Genomic DNA, 27,001 nt, shown 5'->3' on the forward strand with positions numbered 1-27,001 from the left:
GATCCCAGCTACACTTAACATACACTATACATAAAATCACTTTCAGATGGATGGTAACTCAATGTAAAAGACAAAACAGAAAAGCTTCTAGAAGACAATAAAAGAGAAAGATATCTTAAATAGGCAACAAAAGATATTGCTTTTATTTAGTCTTAGAAAAAGACTAAAAAGTCTGGACTGGATTTAAAGTAAGAATTTTTATTCCTCCAGACATCAAAAGAATGAAAAGCAAGCCACAAAATGGGAAAAGATATCTGCAACACATGTTACCAACAAAGGGCTTGTATTCAGAATATATTAAGAACTTCCACAAATTAGCCAAAAAAACAAAACAAAAGAATTCAACAGGAAAACAGCAAGAATCTCAACAGATACTTTACAAAAGAGTACCTGAAATCTATGTACCAATAACTATATGAAAATATACTCAGCATCATCTGAAATCAGGGGAATGCAAATTAAAATCAAAAGGAGCTACATTACATATAATAATATCAATGAAATTCATAAACACAATGCTGAACAACAAGACACTAAGCACAAAATAACATATACTGTATAATTATATTAATGCAAAGCTCAAAAACAGATAATACTATATACTACAGTGTTAGGAATCAATAGAGTGGTTACTTTGGGAAGGGGGGGTAGTGATTAGGGAGGACGTAGGAAGGAACTCCTGGGGTGCTGGTAACCTCTATTTCTCTCCTTAAATCGTAGTTTTCACTAGTGCCTGCTTTGTGAGAAGTCATTTAGGCTAACAATTATGTTTTGAACACTCTTTCTGTACATGTGTTATACATCATTAAAGTAGAGCACATTATTATCATAGCAAGAGTTTAACATAACTGAACATTAGCTAACCAGAAAACTGAATGATGCCAAACTACTCATTTCTCCCCCAGTTCAGATAACTGAGGGATTCAGTTCTGGGGTAGACAAAAAAAATCTCTAAATATTTGGAGAAACTTTCCTGGCAAATTCAAATAAATAAATATAAATACAATAGAAATGATATATAATGTATTGTCCAATTTCCTGTACTATTTTCTTTAAAAGCAAAATTTTAAAAAGAGGAAGAAGAAGGGGTAAACGAAGACAACAATTTAAGTGACTCCCAACATCAGCTCATTTCTAATGCTTAATTTCAAGTTACCTTTAAGTGGAAACATAAGATTATCTTAGGGCAACTTTTAAAACACCTTCTCTAAATGAATTGAAAATATCAATTAACTAATACTGTACTCAGCAAATGAATGTTTAAAACAGACAAGTTTGTTATCTCCTTGCACAATACCTGAATTAAACAACAGTTAAGAGAAGATAGCAGATATTATAGGAGGGATCACATCTTAAAAATAAGGGATGACAAATGAAGGAGGAAATATAAGAACAATTTATGTTTTAGGAATGGGGAGGGAAAGCAGAGAATCTAAGGAGAAGGAAACATTAATCTTTTATGGTACTTATGTCTAGAAAAATAGATAAGTTTAGTGAGATTGAAAAAAAGCAAGCCAAATGGGAAATGTGGAAGGAAAATTAAAAAGCCCTCCAAAATAAAATATTTCATACTAAAGTTTTCACATTTCATTTTTAACGAATAAAGGGGAAAGCTCCCCAAAACAAAAACAGAATAAAAGGTAAACAGCCAAAATCCTCACACCAATGAGAAAACCACCTTTCAGAATTAAAGTTATACAGGAAACTTGATATAAAATATTCCTAAGAGGTAATGTGAAAGTAGTCAGTATTTCAAGGTTGCAAAGAAACAAAGTAATTGTGATTTCCAATATATAAAGGGCTTTCACATGGAAAGTGAAAGTGAAAGTCGCTCAGTTGTGTCTGACTCTTTGTGACACCATGGACTATACAGTCCATGGAATTCTCCAGGCCACAATACTGGAGTGGGTAGCCCTTCCCTTCTCCAGGGGATCGTCCCAACCCAGGGATTGAACCCAGGTCTCTAGCATTGCAGGCAGATTCTTTACCACCTGAGCCACAAAAACTTATTAATTCAGCAGGAAAACAAGAAACTAATCTCATTTAATAAATGAGGAAAAGGCTCTAAGAGGTTAAAGCACTAAATGGAAGCATCCAGCATTTTCTGTCACGTTGGAAATGTGCCTAATGTGAAGTACTCAGAGACTAAGTAAAATTGTCAACTTACAAGAGAGGAACTGAAGAGCAAGTGACAGTAATTTGAAACCACTAGCAAAAATCTTTATCTAATACTGGGTGACAGGAAAAAAGGGAGGTAAGAGAAGGAAGCTCATGCATGGGCTTATGCCATGGGGAATACTTGTACTGGGTACTTTGTTTAAATGATGACAATCCCAGGGATAAGGTCCAGGATGGTCACATCTCCTCTGGTACTTACAACATTTTAAGTATGGGTTTTATAAGACTTGGTATCTGTATTGTCCAAATTTTATATTTTATGTAAAAATAGTACCTTAATAGACCCCATCTCCATATTTACGGATTTATATAAGGTATAAATATCTTACCTTTCATTAACCATAGAGGTGGAGACACTTGGCTTTGACATTTCAAACATGATACAAATTATCTTCTGAGACAGCTTTCAGATGAAACTCCCTCATGGCTCAGATGGTACAGTAAAGCATTTGCCTGCAATGCAGGAGGCCTGGGTTCGAACCCTGGGTCGGGAAGATCCCGTGAAGATGGAAATGGCAACCCACTCCAGTATCCTTGCCTGTAGAATCCCATGAACAAAGGGGTCTGGCAGGCTACAGTTCATGGGGTCGCAAAGAGTTCAACATAACTGAGCAACTAACACACCTACACCCTTTAAGTGAAAACTTTACACTTAATGTTTCAGCAACAAGCGTCTACAGTAAGAACATGAACATAATCTGACTGATAAACTAACTTTCAAAAGCTCTGAAATTTAGCCAAAATAATTTATTTTCAATGTGTTTTTGGAATAAGAAATTTTTCAGAGGTAGATCTCAAATGAGTGTATTTTACTAAATCTATGTATAAGTAAAGTCCAAATAAGTGGTTGGTAATAACAGACTGTTAAGTACAGTAGGGCAGACTTGATGTCTAGACAAGATAGTGATGAGAGCTGCACTTTTACAAAGTTCGTTACTTGCTCTGAAAAAAAAAAAAACAACAACAAAGAATGTTTCTATTATGTAGGGTATAAGTATAAAATGCTTAGATTATGCATACAAAAGACAGAGTTGCCTCTATGTTTGAAACAATTTAATTTTAACCCATCATGTGTTAAAAAGTGACTCTTTTCCGTATCTCCCAATCTCCTGAACCTTTTAGAAAGATAGTACATTTGATTTTCAAGCCTTTTCACTTTAAAAGTGAAACAAAAATATCCTATTTTATACTGAGAGCACAAGAGCAAGAGCTGGTGAGAGGACTGTGAAGAATCAGCTATATAGAGAGATGGTGACCGAAATTAGACACTCCAAGTAAAAAGAAGACAGCCAAAGGCAGACAGTGGTTAAATGGAATATCTTGTTTACTGAAGAAAACACTAACTACACAATTCATTAGCTCAACAAGTACTAACTAATTACTGATCGATGCATAACAATGGCAAACCCTTGAGCTTTTAGAAAGCACTCTAATGTAAGTGCCCCATGTCTTCTGTCATTAAGAGGCTTAAAAAAGAATCAACACCTAAATTTTCTACAGTTAAATCTGAGATTAGCTTTTTTATGTACTCACATAATAGTATGTACAAAAGAAGCACTATTTAGCCTTTAATTTTAATACAATCTACATTGGGAAGAGACCTAAGATTATTCAGTCTAACTTCTTATACTGAGGGAAAAAAATAAAGAAAAACTAATGAGGTGCCCACGCATTCACAAAATGGTTGACATGTAGAATTAAAATTAAAATAAAATACATATATTAAGTAGATTGATCTAGACTGAGAGTAAAATTGTATTAACCTATAACACTAATGACCTACATTGGCAACAAAATGATTTGTGAAGTAACTTGATTTTTTATTAAAGTGGTTCCTACATGGCTAAGAAATAACATTTCCTCCATATAACAAGGTTGGCATAGCTATGACTGACTATAAAAAATAATGTTTTTACTAAAACAAATGTTTAAGTCTTTGAAAGTTAAAAGTAAGGAAAGAAGAAAAATAAGCAATTCCCTCTATCAAGAGTCTCTGAGTACACTCTGCTTTAGAACATTAGATTGGTACCCCCTCTGGATCTTAAATTATTCATGTGTACATTTTAACTGTAATCAAATAAATATATAATCAACCATTCTGTTAATAGAAAGACTTACTTACAGGTAAGAATAATCAGCTTTTTCTTAAAACAGCTGAAATAACCAGAGGTCTTAAAAATGAATTTGCCTTCATGGTACTTGTTCTCTTTGTAAATTATCCAATAAACAATAAGAAAGATGAGATAGCCTTGCCCCCCTTACAAATGGTGATGTTTTGCAAACTGAGGAATATCATGAATAATGCATACATCCCCACAATTAGACTGGCTTAGATATTATTAATTGCATCTACTAACATATTTTAAGAAAGGCTGACAAAGATTGGTACAAGGAAGAAGTTCAGATTCTCTGCAAACTCACATTTGCAAACTCACAGTTATTCTCAAACTTGGCAAACCATCAGAGCCATGAGAGTTAAACAGGTATGCTGCTGATCTCCGATGCAATTATTAAAACCTGCACAGCACTTCACAAGACCTAAACACAGCATCTGACACTTACAGTATTAAAGTAACTGTTTCACATCCCAAACTGTTCATTTTAAATGTAACACTGTTTACTTTAAACATACACATATATACCTTTTAATGTGGAGAAACCAGAGGACCTATACTTTGAAACATGGTTTCCAAGGGATTATAAATGTCTATTAATAGGGGACTAGTTATATATATATACTGATATAGAATGGTCACTAGAACACTGAACAGGGTAGACAGTATGCTATGGTATTTAAAGAAAAAGTATAGAGAGACACTCACCAACTTTTATCTCTACTCACCTGAATCAAACATGTTCCGGATGTGTGTGTGTATATATACATATGTGCATACACACAGGGTATGTATACATGTACACACACATATATGCTGTATATAAACTCTGTATACACATATACATATATATCACTTATCAGTTTATCTATACACTGGGAAAAGAAACTGGGCAGCTAAAAATTATGGGTGAGAAGGAAACTTGTTTTTCACTGTATAATCTCTTGTGCCTTTTGAATTTTATCCTTGTGTATTTTATCACTTAAAATACATTTTTCAATAGATGGGTTGGACAATATTTAAACTAAGCCAAAGAACCTGCTTTTGATATATAACCATAACTTTAGTTCCTAATTAAACCTTATTGCTGTCAATATAATCAACTGCATATTTGAACAGAAAAGACTTTCATTAATATTTGTTTTGGGTGATATTTACAAAGTGTTACAACTTATCCAAGTGAATACTTAAGGTCTACAAATTATATTACGTTAATTACACCACAATTAAAATACAGTATAAAACATCTTACATAAAAGTAAGGTGGTAATTAATCATTTTCAGCATATTAGAAGCTATGTGTGCGTGCTATGTTGCTGCAGTCATGTCTGACTCTTTGCAACCCTATGAACTGTAGCCCACCAGGCTCCTCTGTCCATGTGGTTTTCCAGGCAAGAAAACGAGAATGGGTTGTCATGCCCTCCCGCAGGAGATCTTCCCAATCCACGGATCAAACGTGCATTTCCTGAATTGCAGGGAGATTCTTTACCACTGAGCCATCAGGGAAGCCCAGAAACTATAGAAGAACTTATGAAAATACAGTTACTTCCTTTCAGTTCCTTATTAGTAAAATCAGCATCACCTGGGAGAATGTCAGACATTCGAGTTTCAAGTCCCATTCCAGAACTACTGAATGAAAACCTGTATCTTAACAAGATCCCCCAATGATTTACAATACACTGAAGTTTGAGAAGCTCTGACAACTTATTAACCAGAATATTTATGGCTGAAATCCATGAAGCTCTTCTTTGTAAAAGCCCCCCAGATGTACAATAAAGGCAGAAAATCACAATATAAGCGCTGTGCCTTGAGTGTGAAGAGCTGAAACATTCTTATTTTTAAGACTAGTTGGTATGGCAAAAGAACTCAATAATTTCAGCTTCCAATAGCTCAGTTGGTAAAGAATCTGCCTGCAATGCGGGAAACCTGGGTTCATTCCCTGGGTTGGGAAGATCCCCTGGAGAAGGGAAAGGCTACCCACTCCAGTATTCTGGCCTGGAGAATCCATGGACTATACAAGTCCATGGGATCACAAAGAGTCAGACACCACTAAGTGACTTTCACTTCATACACCCACTATCCTTATACTGCTTCGTTAAGTACTTATTTCTCTACAACCTTCTGTGTCCTTAGGAGGATTTTAGCCACCCTGACACTCAGTCATATGAACTGCTAGGTCAACCATGGACATGCACATCTTTTGTCTGAATGCTTGTATATACACACATGTGTATACTCATTGGATTCCATCTGAAGAAAGAGGAAGACAGAAGAAACTACGTCCGATCTTGCCAGTGGGATTACAAGTAGACTTAAATATTATATGCCAGGATCCCAAGAAAACAGAGAATCTCACTGAGAGGCTATGTCTAAGCACAATTTTATCAAAATATGAGGGATTTTGTAAATCTAAAATAAGACGAATCCAAAGAGTTAAGATTAAACATTGTTTTATCCCTCAAGGTACAGTAGAGCAAAGAAGTTATGTAATAATAGGGGATTTCAATTTGTGTGCTTCATTCAAAACAACAATTTGTTAAAAGACAAGATTCCTCAATAGTAATAAAGCAAGGAGTAGGATGCACTTTCAAACCAAATAGTTCAGTTAATAGTAGGTAAGTGAGGGCTTGTGGGATATATTACAATTAAGAGGTTAATGAAATTGTAAACACCTGAACCAGAATATGAATCACCTATACTTTTGTAGGTTAGATCTCTCTAGGAATTACCATAATGACAGAAGTAGTTCTGAAGTTTGTCCCTTAAAGCTCAGAAGCCAGGAAGCCTAGGAAAGTATTTCTGCAATTGAATGTAAACAGTGGCCCAAATTGGGTAAGAGGATATATCTGGGGAAATAAAAATAAGGGGAAAAAGATACACCACAGAATCCAAAGCATAAGAAGGATAAATGTGCTTGAGCCAGAGAATGAATCATATTCACCAAAAGATATTTATGTGAAAGTGAGATGATTCAAATGACCTCTAGCAACACAATATTCAGAGATGCAAACTGATATCTTCTGGCTCAAAGATTTTAGACCAGTGATTCTCTGCCATATGATTATAAGCTGTAAGCTTTTTAAAAAGGCACCTGCACCTGTATCCTACAAAATTCTTACATGCCCAAGAAAGAGATGGCAATAAAATGGCAAAGAACATAAATCCACTCTTATTTAAGGGATTCTGATCCAATCTATTTCCATATACATGACTTTAAACAGTAAATAAGACACATTTGTAGGCCCTTTGAATTAAATTTTGACCTGAAGATTTAGCTTATTATATATTGCAATACTGCCTCAAGTGAATGACTTTCTTGGGATTCAAGGGCTGAAGGACCTAATTTATAGCCTTCAAAAAAGTATATGTGGATATTTATCTTTTTATGTGAACATATTGTACTAGACATACAAGGGAAAAAGCAACTTTGCTATAACACCAACATTTACATTCCTACAGTAGTCTAAGCTTGATTTGTTGGCCTCCTCTATGCAGGCCCTTTTGGGGGAAGCTATTATTCATATTTTAAAACATGCAGTATTTCAAGCATGTGGAAAAATATTAAACCTTTATAATATTCCTATCCATCTGCTCTTTAATCTCTAAAAATAAATGCACGAAAGTTGGAAATGGAAAAAATGGGAAGCAAATCCTCTTAAAACTAATTTTTTCATTTTCACTATAATATTAAGACATGATTTGTAAAATAATTATGTATTATTATTTCCTAGCTTTGTGACATTTTTGAGGAATTTTGGATTGATTTTCTTATTACTGTATAAAAACTAAAGGACCCTAGCCAAAACATGGTAGCTACACTCCAATATTTAATATCATTAAGTTCTTTATTTTATAATGGTTTTACTTCTCTACTGCATCAGAATATAGTAATGACCTTTTAAGATTTATTTTTCTTTCTTTAGGTCATCTCTCCTTGCACAATATGCTTCAGTATCAGATTTTTCATGTGTTTGAACAATGGGCAGATGAAAACAGAAATACAGTCATACTTACATGCCAAACATATAGGTATCTATAAAGTATATAAAAACCTGGTTTCATACTAAATTTTGTGTGCTGCTAAGCTAGGCTCTACCTCTGACTAGTCAAGATCAAACAGATCAACTATGATTAATATCAAGAGAAGATAGTACAAAGATTAATAAACAACAACCCAATACTCCCTTCCAACAGGGAGGTCAGTCAAGTTTTTCTACCAGTTATATTCTTAAGGAAAACCTCGTTTAAAGAACTGCAATTTAGGTGGAAAAGAAAAATAAGGAAGTAATTAATTCATTTAACAATCATTTATCAAGCACTTATTACTAAGTGCTGGGCATAGGCACACCATTAAGTGGTCAGTTTAAGATACAGTCTCATTTCAAGTAACTAAGAGACTATCCATACAACAAATATTTCTGTGAGTCCACTACATGTCAATCACTGTTGTGGGTAACGAGGGAAGATAAAGCAGTGAACAAAACAAAGCCTTTGATTTCATGAAGTTTCCATATGGTAAAGGAGACAAGCAAACATATGTCAAATGGCAGAGGGGGAAAAAGTTAAACAGAAAAGTAAGTGAGAGTAAAAAGACAATAATAATGATATACATATTCATGCTGGAAGATACACATAGTGAGAAAACTATTTTACTCTCATTTAATTGATATCTTTAAAGGTACTAATCTACCTTTCATATAGCCAAGTTAAACAGGATTTTTTCAGGCTCCATTTTCCTATACTCCTCCAAGCACGTAACATTGCTAACCAACTCTGTTTTGAAACTCTGTTGGTTTACTGACAAATTTCCTATCCAGGTTCTTATCTTTTGGATTAGATTGGCATCAATATAAGCTGCACAATGATACCTAGGATTTAAATAAGATCTTCTATTTAACCAACGGAAATAGATTCTAATTGATGTGGAAATAGAACCTTGCAAAAAGGTTTAATTTTGTTCTTAATTTCCAATAGTTTTTGGAAGATTCTATAACAATATAATAACATTTACTCAAGGCATTAGAGAGTAACAACATCAAAAACAAACAGCTGTACAACATGTTACATTCTATGAAGTCCTTTTATATTTACTACATTTAATTCTCATAAAGTGATAATACCCTATAAGGTAGGTAATATTTCCATATTGAAACACTTTCAACTTTTCTATGCATAATGAGCATATGTGTGGAGGATTAAAGAGGAAAGTGCTGCTACACTTTAAATCTCAGGAAAGACAAAGCCTCTAAGCTTATTTCATTCCAAAATTATATTTCACACTGTATTAAGACATAGATAGAAGCTTTTCTCCTATAATGATTCGTTAAGCAATCTATTGAATCTATTAAAAATAAGATCCTGACTTTTCAGAATGATATCATTAAAAATTAGATTTAAATACCTATCCTTTATTTTTTCTTTAATATTTGAAAAACTATTAAAAGTATAATGAAAACCATAAAGAAACATCTGTATTCCAAGTATTCAAAAATAACATTTGCTAACATTTTGATATATTTAGTATTTCTTTCAACTCATCTCTATTAAGTTTAGTAGTTTTTTAACTGCTCCACACTAACTAGAATATACTCTAAAGTAGAAGCTTGCTTTTTATTAAAAGAAAAAAAGTAAGCAGGGGTGGGAGACAAAACTGATCACAATTACTATGAAATCAAATCGAACACTTTTTAGAATATTTTACATTGTAATTTCAGGGTCATAAATGAAAAAAGATAAAATGAAACATATTTATTCAATAAATATTTACTGTAACTGCTGTGTACAAAATGAACAAAAGATTTTGTACTTTAAGCAGCTGTATTCTCACCTGTTCAATCTCTTTGGTTTTTGTTGCTATTGCTTTAGAGCGACTGGTTAGCTGACTGTCTTCGAACAATTCTATGCCATCTGTTGCATTTGACTCAGGTTCTACTGGATGGTCAATGAACAATGGTGCTGTGGATCCCGCCTTTAGAAGAAATTAGAAATCTTTCATTACTTTCTTAAAAGATATATAGCATTTTAGATGACTACATATAAGCACTAACTGGCAGATTATCTCAAGAAAAAGCACTAAATTTGATCTGTTATAAGAAAAGAAACACTTTTAATTTTGTTATGCATAATGAACATATGAGAGCTTTCCAGGTGGTGCAGAGGTAAAAAAATCCGCCTGCCAATGGAAAAGATGCAAGAGATGTGGGTTTGATCCATGGCTCAGGAAGATTTCCTGGAGTAGGAAATGGTAACCCATTCCAGTACTCTTGCTGGGAAAATTCCATGGAAAAGGAGCCTGGCAGGCTACAGGCCATGGGGTCATAAAGAGTTGGATCCGACTGAGCACATATACATATAATGAACACATGTGAGGAGTATTAAAGAGGAAATTCTGACTACTTTTTAAATTTTACATAGGACAAAGCCTCTAGGCTTATTCCATTCCAAAATTATATTTCATACTATATTAAGACAGAGCTAGGTTTTGTCCTATAACCATTTCTTAAGCAACTTATTTAAGAAATACAGAAGAACAAAGTTCAACTGGAAGAGAGAAGTGTGAACAAATATAAACAAATAAAATAAACAGAAACATGGAAAAGAACTCTACTTCCAGAAGTTAAAAACACCATTCCTCCTGTAACCTAAGAATTATTGAAAGAAATAACTGAAAACAACTCCAACCAGCAGTAATAATTACTTCAACAATATTGCTACAGTTCATTAATGAGTAAATAATCCCACAAAAAGCCCAAGGTCAATTATTTTACTGCCCAAAAATACTTTTGTTGAAAAGAGAAAAACTAAATAAATGAAGGAAAAGTATTAGGGAATGAATAGAGAAACTACTCATTAGTTTACTCAAAAATTTATTCTATGATAAATGCCAAGGATAGCTCAATGAACACTGGATATATCAATGAATAAACAGAAAAAAGTTCTTGCCTTCATGGAGGTTGCAGTAAGCAGTAATTTGGAAAGAGTAAAGTTTGAGTTAATATATTTCAGTTGGGTGGGAAGTGAGGGAGAAAATAAGAAATTTGTACTTATTATAATTTATGGTTGTTGTAACTGAAGTAGCAACAAACAGCAGTAGGTTTAAAGAAGTCACTAACAAGATATATACTAATTAGTGGTATTTTTCATCAGTAAGACCAGTCACATTTCAATGCCTAGTGTGTTGTACACTGCCACAACCTCTTTAGAGATTAACTTGGCAGTATTTATCAGAATGTACCACATATCCTTTGCACTCAGCACCTTCACCTTTAAGAACTTGATTTACAGATATAACATGTGCAATAAATGCTATGATACGGCTGCCATCAATAGCAAGTGGTTGAAAACCATCTAAATGTTCATTAAATAAATTATGCATTGTCTAGAACCAAGGAATACTAAGAAATCATTTTAAAAAAAAACAAACACCAGTCTATATATGCTATATAATGTACCCTAACTTTTCTCCTGGCAAGGCCTAAAGGTCATTCCCCATAAATACACAGCCAATTGTGTCAAAAACAAAAGGGAAGAAAGAAATATGGGTGTTGATGCACTTATATAAACAAACTATTTCCACAGGATATTATCTCTGAGGGAAAAAATGATAAAAGAGACAGGCTCAATAGGAATAACAGAAGAAACTGTACCTATTCCAATGCCATTTGAATTTCTGACACATGTAGGCATAATCTACCTTTGTAAAAACCTGGTTTTTACAAGTCTGAGTTACATATCTTAAGGGATTTAAATTTGAAGTACATGAATCATTTAAGGGGAGAGGATTCTGGGAAGAAAGCAGAGTAGAAAACACTAGCAATCTGTCTCCCAACCTACACGAAAACTACACTCGCAGAATTTGTCTGATTTAAGTTCTATGAAACTCTAGACTCTGCTGAAGCCTTGTCCCATGCAGAGGAAGATAAAAATCAGCTCTCAGCACAGAGCAGCTGGCCATGTCCCACTCTGAGCCACCCGGCAGGGAGCTGTGTACATGTTCCCAGAGCAGCTTACACATAGCCTATGGGAGTCAGGTTGGGCAAAAAGCACCCCATCCTCCAAAGAGTAGGGAACTAACTGTGCTCCAATCACTGATTCCTGCTTCTGATCAACAGGTGCAGACAAAGAGGTGAACAGCCATTATTACTGTACCTGCCCCATTGCTGCAAGCCCCACTTACTTTGGCTGAAGTGGCTTCCAGGGTATCTAAAGCCAAGCACCCTACCACCCCCACTTCATTTTTCATGATTCTTCTTTTGGGAGCCAGACATTAAGGATAAGGATGCTTATTTAAAAACAACTGAATACATGGGTGAAGACAGAAAGTAACTGGGTATACCAAGGGAAAAGCTCAGAGAGAACTGAGAAGACTTCAAAAGTTTTCACCTCAGGCTGATCCTCAGTACAGAAACAGTGGCCAACAATAAAAAAACAATAAAAAATAACTGACAAAACCCCAGCAAGCCCTAGAAAAGAGGGAGAATATGACTCTCAGAGTTACCACACTGTTAGAATCAAACACCCAGAGTGCACCAAAAAAAATGATACAAAGAAACAGCCAAGTATGGTTTGTTCAAAGAATTAATCAACAGAAACTACCCAAGAAAAAGACCTAATGGAAGATCTACTGGACAAAAACTTTTTTCAGAGCTCAGAAGATCAATAATTACAACAAAAATACACTAGAGCGATTCAAAGGTGAAGAAAGAATTAGTGAACTTGAAAAATAATACAACAGAAATTATCATCTGAATGACAGAAAAAACACTGAAGAAAACTGAACAGAGCCTAAGGGATTTGTGGGGCACCACAATATATTCAGTTCAGTCGCTCAGTCGTGTCCAACTCTCTGCGACCCCATGAATCACAGCACACCAGGCCTCCCGGTCCATCACCAACTCCCAGAGTTCACTCAAACTCATGTCCATCAAGTTGGTGATGCCATCCAGCCATCTCATTCTCTGTCGTCCCCTTCTCCTCCTGCCTTCAATCCCTCCCAGCCTCAGAGTCTTTTCCAGTGAGTCAACTCGTCGCATGAGGTGGCCAAAGTATTGCAGTTTCAGCTTTAGCATCAGTCCTTCCAATGAACACCCAGGATTGATCTCCTTTAGAATGGACTGGTTGGATCTCCTTGCAGTCCAAGGGACTCTCAAGAGTCTTCTCCAGCACCACATTTCAAAAGCATCAATTCTTCGGCGCTCAGCTTTCTTCACAGTCTAACTCTCACATCCACACATGACCACTGGAAAAACCATAGCCTTGACTAGACGGACCTTTGTTAGCAAAGTAATGTCTCTGCTTTTAAATATACTATCTAGGTTGGTCATAACTTTCCTTCCAAGGAGTAAGCGCCTTTTAATTTCATGGCTGCAATCAGCATCCGCAGTGATTTCAGTTCAGTTCAGTCGCTCAGTCGTGTCCGACTCTCTGCGACCCCATGAATCACAGCACGCCAGGCCTCCCTGTCCATCACCAACTCCCGGAGTTCACTCAAACTCATGTCCACAGAGTCGGTGATGCCATCCAGCCATCTCATTCTCTGTCGTCCCCTTCTCCTCCTGCCCCCAACCTTTCCCAGAGTCTTTTCCAGTGAGTCAACTTGTCGCATGAAGTTTGATCAATATATTAGACTAGTACAAAACTACCTGCAGTTTTAGACGATGAATTTTAAATCATTATAACTAGGCTCAAACATATTTTTATTAATCACAATAGGAACCATTACAATCAACACATTTTTGCCAACAAGAAATAAGTTGGTTTCCTGTAGCATAAAAAAACCAATCTTGAGGATTTGATGAACTCTTAGAAAGTATTTTCTGCCTCCTGCTAGTAGTAGAGGCATTTTCTCTGCCAAAAGTCATCGAGATGGTTGAAGGAATGGTAGTCAGTTGGCAGGAGATAGATAAATATGGCAGATGAGGCAAAATTTTGTAGCCCAATTCGTTCAACTTCTGAAGCATTGGGAGTGCAATCTGTGGTCAGGCGTTGTCATAGAGAAGAATGGGGCCCATTCTGTTGACCAATGCTGGTTGCATTTTGGTGCATCTCATTGATTTGCCAAGCATACTTCTCAGATGTAATGGTTTCACCAGAATTTAGAAACCTGTGGTGGATCAGATGGGCAGCAGACCACCAAACAGTGACCATGACCTTTTTTGGGTGCAAGCCTAGCTTTGGGAAGTGCTTTGGAGGTTCTTCTTGGTTCAACAACTGAGCTGGTCAATGATGGTTGTTGTACAAAATCCACTTTTCATCATGAGTCAGAAGCCGATTGAGAAATGGTTCGTTGTTGTGCAGAGTAAGAGAAGACAACATCTTGAAATGACAATTTTTTTGGTTTGTGGTCAGCTCATGACACACCTACTTGCTGAGCTTTTTCACCTTTCCAATTTGCTTCAAATACCAAATGACAGTAGAATGGTCAACACTGAGTTCTTTGGCAACTTAGCTTTGATGAGCGCCCTCAGTTGGTCACTGTCAACTTCCAGTGGCCGGCCATTATGTTCATCTTCAAGGCTCTCATCTCCTTTGCAGAAATTTTGGTTTTTTTAAAAATTTTAATTGGAGGCTAATTACAATATTGTGCTGTTTTCTGCCATGCATTTACATGAATCAGCCATGGGTGTACATGTGTTCCCCATCCTGACCCTCCCTCTTTCCTCCCTCCCCATCCCATCCCTCAAGGTCATCCCAGTGCACCAGCCCTGAGCACCCTGTCTCATCCTTTGCAGAATTTCTTCACCCAACACTGCACTGTATGTTTGTTAGCAGTTCCTGGGCCACATGCGTTGTTGATGTTGCAAGTTATCTCCACTGCTTTTTGACCCATTTTAAACTCAAATAAGAAAATGGCTCAAAATTGCTTTTTGTCTAACATCATTTCCCTAATCTAAAATAAATACAAAATAAACAGCAAGTAATATGTCTTTAGCAAAAAATATAGTGATAAGTGTGTATTAAAATGATGTATAAGATAACCACATTTGTTTAAGAAGGTATTCCAATACCGAATAGCAAAGTTCAACAATGCAAAACAGCAATTACTTTTGCAACATCTAATACACTTAAATACATACAATCTTCTGAGAGTCCCAGAGGAGAAGAGACAGAGAAAAAGACATAGAGAAAATATTTGAATAAATCATGACTGAAAACTGCCAAATCTGATCACAGACATGAATTCAAACATCTAAGAAGCTTTGAACTCAAAGAACTCAAAAGACATATTACAATCAAACGTTCAGGACAAAGACAAAGGGAGAATCTTAAAAGCAATGAGAAACAAAATCATTAATACAAGAGGTCGTCACTAAGATTAAGTAGATTTCTCATCAGAAACTTTGGAGGCCAGAAGACAATGGACTGACATGTTCAAAGTGTTAAAAGAAAAAACTGCCAACAAAGATTGCTATGTCCAATAAAACTGTCCTTCAAAAGTGATGGAGAAATTAAGACATTCCAGGTAAACAAAAGCTTAGAGAGATCATGATACTAGATCTGCCACGCAAGAAATGCTCAAGGGAGTCTGAAAAGGTCAAAGGACACTAGATAGTATCTTGAAGTTGTGTGGAAGAATAAAGAGCTCACTATACTGAAATGCATGGTCAATTATAATGGCTAATATAAACTGTACTTTTTAGTTGTAACATGATTTAGACTATGACATTTAAAGAAAAAAATCATAGGTATAAAAGTTGGTATCACTGCAATGTTGGTTTATAACTCCAAATCTTGAGAGTCCTTTGGACAGCAAGGAGATCAAACCAGTCAATCCTAAAAGAATCAACCCTGAATATTCACTGGAATATTTACTGATGCTGAAGCTGAAACTGCAATATTTTGGCCACCTGATGTGAAGAGCTGGCTCACTGGAAAAGACTCTGATGCTGGGAAAGATTGAGGGCAGAAGGAGAAGGGTGCAACAGAGGATGAGATAGTTGGATGGCATCATCGACTCAGTGGACATGAGTTTGAGCAGACTCCAGAAATAGTGAATGATAGGGAAGCCTGGCGTGCTGCAGTTCAGAGTCAGATATGACTGAGTGACTGAACAAGGACAACAACAAGGAGCTCCTTGTTCCAAGGAGCAAGCGTCTTAATTTCTTGTCTGCAGTCACCATCTGCAGTGATTTTGGAGCCCAAGAAAATAAAGTCTCTCACTGTTTACACTGTTTCTCCAACTATTTGCCAAAAGTGATGGGAGTGGATGCCATTATCTTTCTCTTTGAATGTTAGAATTTAAGCCGCTTTTTCACTCTCGACTTTCATCAAGGGCTCTTTAGTTCTTCTTCACTTTCTGCCATAAGGGTGGTATCATCTGCATATCTGAGGTTATTGATATTTCTCCCAGCAATCTTGATTCCAGCTTGTGCTTCATCCAGCCTGGCATTTCGCATGATATACTCTACATATAAGTAAAATAAGCAGGGTGACAATATACAGCCTTGACGTACTCCTTTCCCTATTTGGAACCAGTCTGCTGTTCCATGTCCACTTTTAACTGTTGCTTCTTGACGTGCATACAGATTTCTCAGGAGGCAGGTAAGGTGGTCTGGTATTCCCATCTCTTTCAGAATTTTCCACAGTTTGTGCTGATCCACATAGTCAAAGGCTTTGGCGTAGTCAATAAAGCAAAAGCATATGTTTTTCTGGAACTCTCCTGCATTTCTGATGATCCAGCAGATGTTGGCAATTTGAACTCTTGGTTCCTCTGCATTTCCTAAATCCAGCTTCAACATCTGGAAGTTCACGGTTCACATACTGTTGAAGCCTGGATTGGAGAATTTTGAACATTACTTTGAGATGAGCGAAATGAGTGAAAATGTGTGGTAGCTCAGTGCCAAACTGAACATTCTTTGGCATTGCCTTTCTTTGGGATTGGAATGAAAACTGGCCTTTTCCAGTCCTGTGGCCACTGCTGAGTTCTCTAAATTTGCTGGCATATTGAGTTCAGCACTTTCACAGCATCATCTTTTAGGATTTGAAATAGCTCAACTGGAATTCCATCACCTCCACTAGCTTTGTTTGTAGTGATGCTTTCTAAGGCCGACTTGACTTTGCATTCCAGGATGTCTGGCTCCAGGTGAGTATCATACCATCGTGATTATCTGGGTCATGAAGATCTTTTTTGTTTAGTTTTTCTGTGTATTCTTGTCACCTCTTCTTAATATCTTCTGCTTCTGTTAGGCCCATACCATTTCTGTCCTTTATTGAGCCCATCTTTGCATGAAATGTTCCCTTGGTATCACGAATTTTCTTGAAGAGATCTCCGGTCTTTCCCATTCCATTGTTTTCCTCTATTTCTCTGCCTTGGTCACTGAGGAAGGCTTTCTTATCTCTCTGTGCTATTCTTTGGAACTCTGCATTCAAATGGTTATATTTTTTCTTTTCTCCTTGCCTTTAGCTTCTCTTCTTCTCTCAGCTATTTGTAAGACCTCCTCAGACAACCATTTTGCCTTTTTGCATTATAAAACTATGAGCCATGCCATGTAGGGCCACCCAAGACAGACAGGTCATGATGGAGAATTCTGACAAAATGTGGTCCACTGGAGAAGGGAATGGCAAACCACTTCAGTATTCTTGCCTTGAGAACCCCATATACAGTATGAAAAGGCAAAAAGATAGGACACTGAAAGATGAACCCCCCAGGTCAGTAGGTGTCCAATATGCTACTGGAGAAGAGTGGAGAAGTAACACCAGAAAGAATGAAGAGATGGAGCCAAAACGAAAACAACATCCAGTTGTGGATGTGACTGGTGATGGAAGTAAAGTCCAATGCTGTAAAGAACAATATTGCATAGGAACCTGGAATGTTAGGTCCATGAATCAAGGTAAATTGGAAGTGGTCAAACAGGAGATGACAAGAGTGAACATTGACATTTTAGGAATCAGTAAATTAAATGGACTGGAATGGGCAAATTTAACTCAGATTAGCATTATATCTACTACTGTGGGCAAGAATCCCTTAGAAGAAATGGAGTAGGCGTCACAGTCAACAAAAGAGTCCGAAATGCAGTACCTGGATGCAATCTCAAAAATGACAGAGTGATCTCTGTTTGTTTCCAAGCAAACCATGCAATATGACAGTAATCCAATCTATGCCCCGATCAATAATGCTGAAGAAGCTGAAGTTGAATGGTTCTATGAAGACTTACGAGACCTTCAAGAATTAACACCCAAAAAAGATGTCCTTTTCATTACAAGGGACTGGAATGGAAAAGTATGAAGTCAAGAGATACCTGGAGTAACAGGCAAATTTGGCCTTGGAGTACAGAATGAAGCAGGGCAAAGGATAACAGAGTTTTGCCAAGAGAATGCACTGGTCATAACCAATAACACAAAGGAAGACTCTACACCTGGACATCACCAGATGGTCAATACCGAAATCAGATTGATTATATTCTTTGCAGATGAAGATGTAGAAGCTCTATACAGTCAGCAAAAACAAGACCAGGAGCTAACTGCTGCTCAGATCATGAACTCCTTATTGCAAAATTCAGACTTAAATTAAAGAAAGTAGGGAAAACCACTGCTGCTGCTAAGTCACTTCAGTCATGTCCGACTCTGTGTGACCCCATAGACGGAAGCCCACCAGGCTCCCCCGACCCTGGGATTCTCCAGGCAAGAACACTGGAGTGGGGTGCCATTTCCTTCTCCAATGTGTGAAAGTGAAAAGTGAAAGTGAAGTCACTCAGTCGTGTCCGACCCTTAGCGACCCCACGGACTGCAGCCCACCAGGCTCCTCCATCCATGGGATTTTCCAGGCAAGAGTATTGGAGTGGCTTGCCACTGCCTTCTCCACTAGACCATTCAATTATGACCTAAACCAAATTCCTTTAGACTATACAGTGGAAGTGACAAATAGATTCAATAGATTAGATCTGATAAGAGTGCCTGAAGAACTATGGACAGAGGTTTGTGACATTGTACAGAAGAGTAAATCTTCAGTGTTCTCAAAACAAGGATAAATACTTTTTTCTTTTTTGTGGTGTTTATGAGACAATAGATAATTTTACAATAGTAAGGGAAGAAAGGGCTTCCGAGGTGACACAGTGGTACAAAAAATCCGCCTGCCAAAAATTGAGATAGAAGAAATGCTACAGTCCACAGGGTTACAGAGAGTTAGACATAACTAAGCACAGACAGCAGGGAAGAAAATCAGAATCAAGAAAGATATTGCATCCTATTATGTCAAGCACTACTGATTTCACTGACTAGATCAAATTTGAAAGAGCCATGGAAGTGGGGCATACTTTAGGGACAGGGTTAAGTGGAAAATAACACCTGACACATGGAAACAACATAATTCACACTTTCATATTTAAGTAAGAAACATGTTAAAATTTTCTTCTGCGGCAAGAAGCAACTTGTTCTACTGTGACATTCTAATAACCTTTGAATAACTTGATTTTCATTTTGATAGCCAAAAGGAAACTCTCATGGCCACACGCTTATGGATAGTAAATTATATCTCTACCAAATTTGACTGAAAGCTCTTTGAAAACCAGGATGGTGCCTCTAATGCAGTGTTTGATACAAACAGATGCAGAATGACTATTTAATGAATTTAAACAAACTATGAGAAAGCCAGTATAGTATTATTTTGTATATTTTGTATATATAATTTTGTATATATATGTTGTATATATAGTATATCTGAACATACATGCCTTAAAACATAATCCTAAAATGTGCACTCTGAAAAAATTTGAAGTAAAAATTTTGATAAATTATGAAAACTTTATCATTTATTCTTTTGTCACAGATAACCGATGAGCACATTAACATACTAAAATCTCTTAAAAGTGCTAAAATGCCAAAATCAACCTACTTCTTTTAAATCTAGCATTTCCAAAATGTAGTGGGGCTAACTGGCTTCCCTGGTGGCTCAGTGGTAAGGATCCACTTGCCAATTTAGGAGACACAGGTTCGATCCCCAGGTCTGGAAGATCCCCTGGAGAAGGAAACAGCAACCCATTCTAGTATTCTTGCCTGGAAAGTACCATGGACAGAGGAGCATGGTGGGCCATAGTCCATGGGGTGGCAAAAGAATCAGATACAACTTAGCAACTAAACGACGACACATTGGTACTAACAATTTTTTTGTTCTTCCTCAGGTCACTAAGACTGTTCAGAACTATCATTCTATCAAATATTTTCAGAAATTCCCTATTAAGAGTCCAAATGGTAAAAGTAAAAACCTGAACAGAATAGTGAACTCTAATATTCCTGATATTTAAGCATAGCACTGAATTTATCTTCAACTTCACTGACTACCTATAAACTACATGGTCTCCCCACCAACTTGTTTAAAACTATGTTGATGACAGCAAGAGAAGAAAAACTGGAAACCTAAATATTTAATCTCCCCTCTTGACAGTTAATATAAAGACGGTCACTAAACACATGAACAGAGAGGACCATGCAGAACTCTCCCTAGCATCAAGGTCTTTCCACCTCAAATCAGACAGGAGTTTATAGAACCAAGGCCAACATTCTTAAAAAGTCTAAATCTCAAAAAAAAAAAAAAAACCCAAAGAGAATCACTGAAATGAGCAACTATTTAACAACTGCCTAAAAACAAATGTGACTATCCTTGCCCAAAAGACAGAGTATCCTAAGAATTTCCCAAATGCCTTTTCTCCAGTATGGAAAAGTATCAACAAAACTTGAAGAACTTTTCAGACAATGCTACAAGACTGATGCTGTACAACACTAATGATGTACACCAACTAACGAACATACTATAATAATTTCAACAGTACCCTTACCTTGCCTATGCTTCAAGTGAAAATCACCTCTGACCGATGACTCCACACACAGATTTTAGGATTCCTGACTTCTCACTAATTCAAAAATCTAGCAAATTCTGGGCACATTATAGAGAAAAAACAAGAGTGCTGGAAAAACATCTCTCAAGACCCAATGTCACTGACTATTCAGAGTCGCAATCCAGTCAAGAAATGAAAAAAGACTATAAATAGAATAATCAAAAACTGGAAAAGATGGATAGTAAGATTTTTTTTAAAATTTCAGTTCAGTTCAGTTGCTCAGTTGTGTCCAACTCTTTGCAACCCCGTCAACTGCAGCAAACCAGGCTTCTCCTGGAACTTGCTCAAACTCACGTCCATTGAGTCAGTGATGCCATTCAACCATCTAATCCTCAGTTATCCCCTTCTCCTCCTGCCTTCAATCTTTCCCAGCATCAGGGTTTTTTCCAATGAGTCTGTTCTTCCCATCAAGTGGCCGAAGTATTGGAGCTTCAGCTGCAGCATCAGTCCTTCCAATGAACATTCAGGACTGATTTCCTTTAGGATTGACTGGTTTGACCTCCATGCTGTCCAAGGGACTCTCAAGAGTCTTCTCCAAACCACAATTCAAAATCATCAATTCATTGTGCAGCCTTGTTTATGGTCTAACTCTCACGGCATACATGACCACTGGAAAAACCATAGCTTTGACTGTATGGTCTTCTGTTGGTAAAGTAATGTCTCTGCTTTTTAATATGCTGTCTAGGTTTGTCAAAGTTTTTTTTCCAAGGAGCAAATGTCTTTTAATTTCATGACTGCAGCCACCATCTGCAGTGATTTTGGACCCCACAAGAGACCCAGCCAGACCTGCCTTTGCGTGTTTGGGTGTCTCCTGCAGAGGCACGGGTCAGTTATGGCCTGCTGCGGGGACACGGGCTCTCAGCAGACCTGGGAGGTGCGATATGTGAACCCCACCAGAGAGCCACCAAGCAGTCAACCCACAAACTGGAGAACAATTATGCTAAAGAAGTTTTCGCAATGCTGTGAAAGTTCCAGGGTCCACAACAAATTTCCCAAACTGGGGATGGAGCAAAGGGACTGAGAACTCGCAGGGAATTTGACTTTGAAGGCCAGTGGGATTTGGTTTTTTTAAATTAAGAGATATCAAAATGACAAGAAGGGAGAATGAATATATATTAATAATAGCTTTGCTAACCAGTCCATTCTAAACGAGATCAATCCTGGGTTTTCATTGGAAGGACTGATGCTAAAGTTGAAACTCCAATACTTTGGCCACTTCATGAGAAGAGTTGACTCACTGGAAAAGACTCTGATGCTGGGAAAGATTGGGGGCGGGAGGAGAAGGGGACGACAGAGAATGAGATGGCTAGATGGCATCACCGACTCGATGGACATGAGTTTGAGTGAACTCCGGGAGTTGGTGATGGACAGGGAGGCCTGGCGTGCTGTGATTCATGGGGTCGCAAAGAGTCGGACACGACTGAGCAACTGAACTGAACTGAACTGAAGATAGGTGGGCTTTCTTGGTGACTCAGTGATAAAGAATCTGCTTGCCAAGGCAGGAGATGTGGGTTTGATCCCGTTGAGAAGATCCCATAAAGAAAATGGCCATACACTCTAGTATTTTTGCCTGGAAAATGTCACACAGTGAGGAGCCTCATGGATTATGGTCCATGGGATCACAAAAGAGTCATATATGACTTAGTGACTAAACAACAACAACTGAAGATACAATATTTAGCAAACAAAAGATAAAGTATTTTTTGGAAGCTTTTGGCTTAATTACTCTGAGAAAAATTATCAGACATCCAAATCAGCAACTTTAAAGTACATATTTCTGTTATCAATATAAAAACTATTACTCTGAATTCTTAAGGAAAATAGTTAAATGACCCTATTAAATGTAATACTCTTCATGCTTTGAAATAGCGCTAGACAGCTCATACAGCTCAATTCCAGAAAAATAAATGACCCAATCAAAAAATGGGCCAAAGAACTAAACAGACATTTCTCCAAAGAAGACATACAGATGGCTAACAAACACATGAAAAGATGCTCAACATCACTCATTATCAGAGAAATGCAAATCAAAACCACAATGAGGTACCATTTCACACCAGTCAGAATGGCTGCTATCTAAAACTCTACAAATAATAAATGCTGGAGAGGGTGTGGAGAAAAGGGAACCCTCTTACACTGTTGGTGGGAATGCAAACTAGTACAGCCACTATGGAGAACAGTGTGGAGATTCCTTAAAAAACTGGAAACAGAACTGCCATACGACCCAGCAATCCCACTGTTGGGCATACATACCAAAGAAACCAGAATTGAAAGAGTGTACCCCAATGTTCATCACAGCACTGTTTATAATAGCCAGGACATGGAAGCAACCTAGATGTCCATCAGCAGACAAATGGATAAGAAAGCTGTGGTACATATACACAGTGGAATATTACTCAGCCATTAAAAAGAATGCATTTGAATCAGTTCTAATGAGGTGGATGAAACTGGAGCCTATTAAATAGAGTGAAGCCAGAAAGAAAAACACCAATACAGTATATTAACACATATATATGGAATTTAGAAAGATGGTAATGATGTCTCTGTATGTGAGACAGCAAAAGAGACACAGATGTAAAGAAAAGACTTTTGGACTCTGTGGGAGAAGGTAAGGGTGGGATGATTTGAGAATAGAAATGAAACGTATATTACCATATGTGAAATAGATTGACAGTCCAGGTTCGATGGATAACACAGGGCACTCAAGGCCAGGGAATTGGAATGACCCTGAGGGATGGGATGGGGAGGGAGATGGGAGGGAGGTTCAGGATGGGGGACACAGGTACACCCATGGCTGATTCATGTCAACGTATGGCAAAAACCACTACAATATTGTAAAGTAATTAGCCTCCAATTAAATGAATAATTTAAAAAAAATAGCGCTAGGGAGGTACAAAAGAGAGACAGCTTGATATTTTTGATACCTTTACTTGAGAATATGCATAAGTATCTATTACTATCTCTACAGTAACAGGAAACTTTGGCCTATGTAAAAAAAACTGATAGCTAAATGACAATGACACATCAGCATTTTTAAAAAGAAAGGCTCTATTTCTATAAGCACTGATAGGGTTTGTACTGATTTGTACTTTCTATGAACAGTGTATATTAGTTACTTTGGAAAGGTCTTTCCACAGTGTATTAAGATGCATGTAGGTATAGAATTTATACACTGAATTCCAACGTTTCATCTCTTTTATCAGAGGACCTTCCTTAAAAGGTATTCAAAAAAATAAAGTCAGAAATCTCTTCCAAATATAATCTATCATGGTACAGAGATTTTTATATTCTCTGCTATGTCAAAATGATTCCTCTGGTAACAGATTCTGAATCTAGAAGGTTAACTTTGCTCACGAAATATCTGTATTTCTTTTACAGGTTACAGAAAAATTTTTCAGTACATTTTCAAATATTTTAATGCAAACATTTTATAAAGCATATTCTGTGGACCCAAAAATGTTCTCATTTTCTGGTATTCAAGATTCATCAAAAATCACAGGTAGACCAAACAATGCATAATTGCATTTCTTGGGATATATATGAAGAAATTTGCATAGAGTATAACATGCAGACTAAATATAACCCAGATTCAAGGTTTAATTATATTTTTGTTCTGAATTCACTGATTTATGACTGGTGGCTTAGCATTTCTAGAAATATTTTTAAAAGCTCATAAAAGCAGCATATATAAATACTGTATCTTCCTAATAATACTCCACATTTATACCATTCTTATACTTCTAAACTACTAGAGACATTCAGACATAGTATAATTACTGAATTCAGAGTAATTTATATTCATTTTATTATTATGTGTGGTAAAATTTAGTAATTCATGATGACATTTTCCCCAAACACATTTTAAAACACTAGAAGAAACCAAAATTTCATCTATAATTTAAAATTCAGACAAATACCGAAGAAATTATGCCTTACCTCATACTCAGAAATTTCAGGTAAGTTACTTTCATCTGCCTTCTCTAGCTTTTCAGCGGCCCACTTGCTTGCAGCTTCAGCAAGTTCCTTTTCAGTTAGCCTACTGGGTTTGTCTAATACCTAGTAAAAACAAAAGAAAGGTTCTGTTATAATTCTCAAGGGTTTTTAAACTTCAACTACATCAGGAAGTATATCCCACTTAATGCTTAAAATCATATAAGCCTTCAAATTTATATAAAGAACAAATACATTCTTTACTTTTTCAAAAATAAACAATTTCTTTAAGCTGCCTTTTGTCTGGGACATATAGACTAGACGTGACTCCTAATTCCATTTATACAAAGCTTTAGAAATTCATCTAATGAATGAAACAAAAGACACTGACAATTAACTAATACACTATACAATTTATAAAATATATAGACATTATACTGAGTTCAACTTTATATCTTTAATCATATTCAATGAAATAAATAATGACAAAATTTCATCAAGGTAAATTCCTAATTAATACAACAGAAAAGTCCAGATATGCTATGGCTGGGTTTGAATAGCAGTTTCATCATTAGGGAGGGTAGATGATTTAATATACATATCTTATGATAGTGTAAGCCTTGGTTTTCTCATTTACAAAATAGGGGTTACTAATATTATATTCATGCTTAAATAAAGTAGTCGTGAGAATCAAGAGAGGTGACAGACGTGAAAGCATCTAGTGTAATGCTTGGTAGTTTAATTTCATCTCCATCTCTTACTTCTGTAAAGTCATATCACTCTTCCTAAACATACCTCCTCTGGATGACAGTGGCAGTAAAAAATCCCCATGTTGGCTAGCAGTGCCAAAAAGACAAACCCTTAAAGGTTTAATAGAGCTTTGGGTAAAGACACACCAACCCAAGCTCTGGGAAAGGAAGTTGGAAACTGAGTTCAACCATATAGGCAACAATACAACAAATAATGTTCATGGAATGAAGCCTCAATAAAAATTCTAGAGACTGAAGCTCAGGCAAGCTACCGAGTTGGCAATACGTTTTGAGTATGTTGCTGGGGGAAGTAATGGACTCCACAGAGAAAGGACAACTAGAAGCTCCATCTATGGGACATTCCAAATCTTGCCCTGTGTGTATCTTCCTTTTTTTGATTCTAATCTGTATTCTTTTGCTACAGTAAAACTATAACTAGAAAAAAAAATTTAAAAACTGAAGTTATCGTATACTACTGTTTATAAAGTGCATATACGCAAACCAAAAATAAGGTATTTTAATTAAAATGGAATTCCATGCAAGTAGCTAGGTAGACTTTATCATCACAGACTTATAAACCAAAAAACTGAATGTCAATACATTACTGATTTATACACAGTTACCAATAATTGCTAAACTGGAACTTAAAACTAGGTCTTCTAGATGTGTAAGGCCCTGACCTCCTTCAATACCTTATTCAATTCACCAAAAAACTGGATTGCCATCTGTAATATTTGCTGGAAAATAACCACAATGTGTCTACATCAAGTGTTTCCATGGCGACTGAGTAAGACTAAATATCTTACTCCAAAGCCCTACCCATACATAAAATTTTAAAGATATAAGCAATACCTTTATTATAATATTACTTATTAATAACACTAAAAAGCTTTTTAAACAATTAGAAACACATACATTTTTTAATGTATACCTCTTTTTCATACCTATTTTGAAGAGAAAGTTATAGAATAAAAACAAAACAAAATAAAACATAAGCTATCTCTAGTGAAGAAAGAAGCAAATCTTTTAAATGAATCCTTCTATTCAACCATTATTAAATCTATACACTTAAAACTCTCATTTGAAAGTAACTTAAAATGGCAGAAAATAAACTCTGAAGAATTCTTCCTACATGACAGCAACCATAATGTTTAAAAGGAAAACTCTTCCACCATATCAGAAAATCTAGGTAATAAAGCTG

The 27,001-nt window shown here is 36.4% G+C and overlaps 1 protein-coding gene across 12 annotated transcripts in view; it reads right to left on the reverse strand.

Moving 5' to 3' along the window:
- Nucleotides 1-27,001, reverse strand: part of PPHLN1 (periphilin 1) — a 172,138-nt gene that overhangs the window by 42,275 nt on the left and 102,862 nt on the right. For all 12 annotated transcript variants that reach the window (XM_055394587.2, XM_055394584.2, XM_055394583.2 and 9 more), the window contains 2 exons: nucleotides 25,058-25,177; nucleotides 10,120-10,260 (listed from right to left, as the gene is read on the reverse strand). In XM_055394587.2, the coding sequence (XP_055250562.1) occupies nucleotides 10,120-10,260; nucleotides 25,058-25,177 (261 nt within the window). The remainder of the gene's footprint in view (nucleotides 1-10,119; nucleotides 10,261-25,057; nucleotides 25,178-27,001) is intronic.

Source organism: Moschus berezovskii, chromosome 6, assembly GCF_049115385.1.
Source record: "Moschus berezovskii isolate FMDL1 chromosome 6, NW_MosBer_1.0, whole genome shotgun sequence".
Lineage (NCBI taxonomy): Eukaryota > Metazoa > Chordata > Mammalia > Artiodactyla > Moschidae > Moschus > Moschus berezovskii.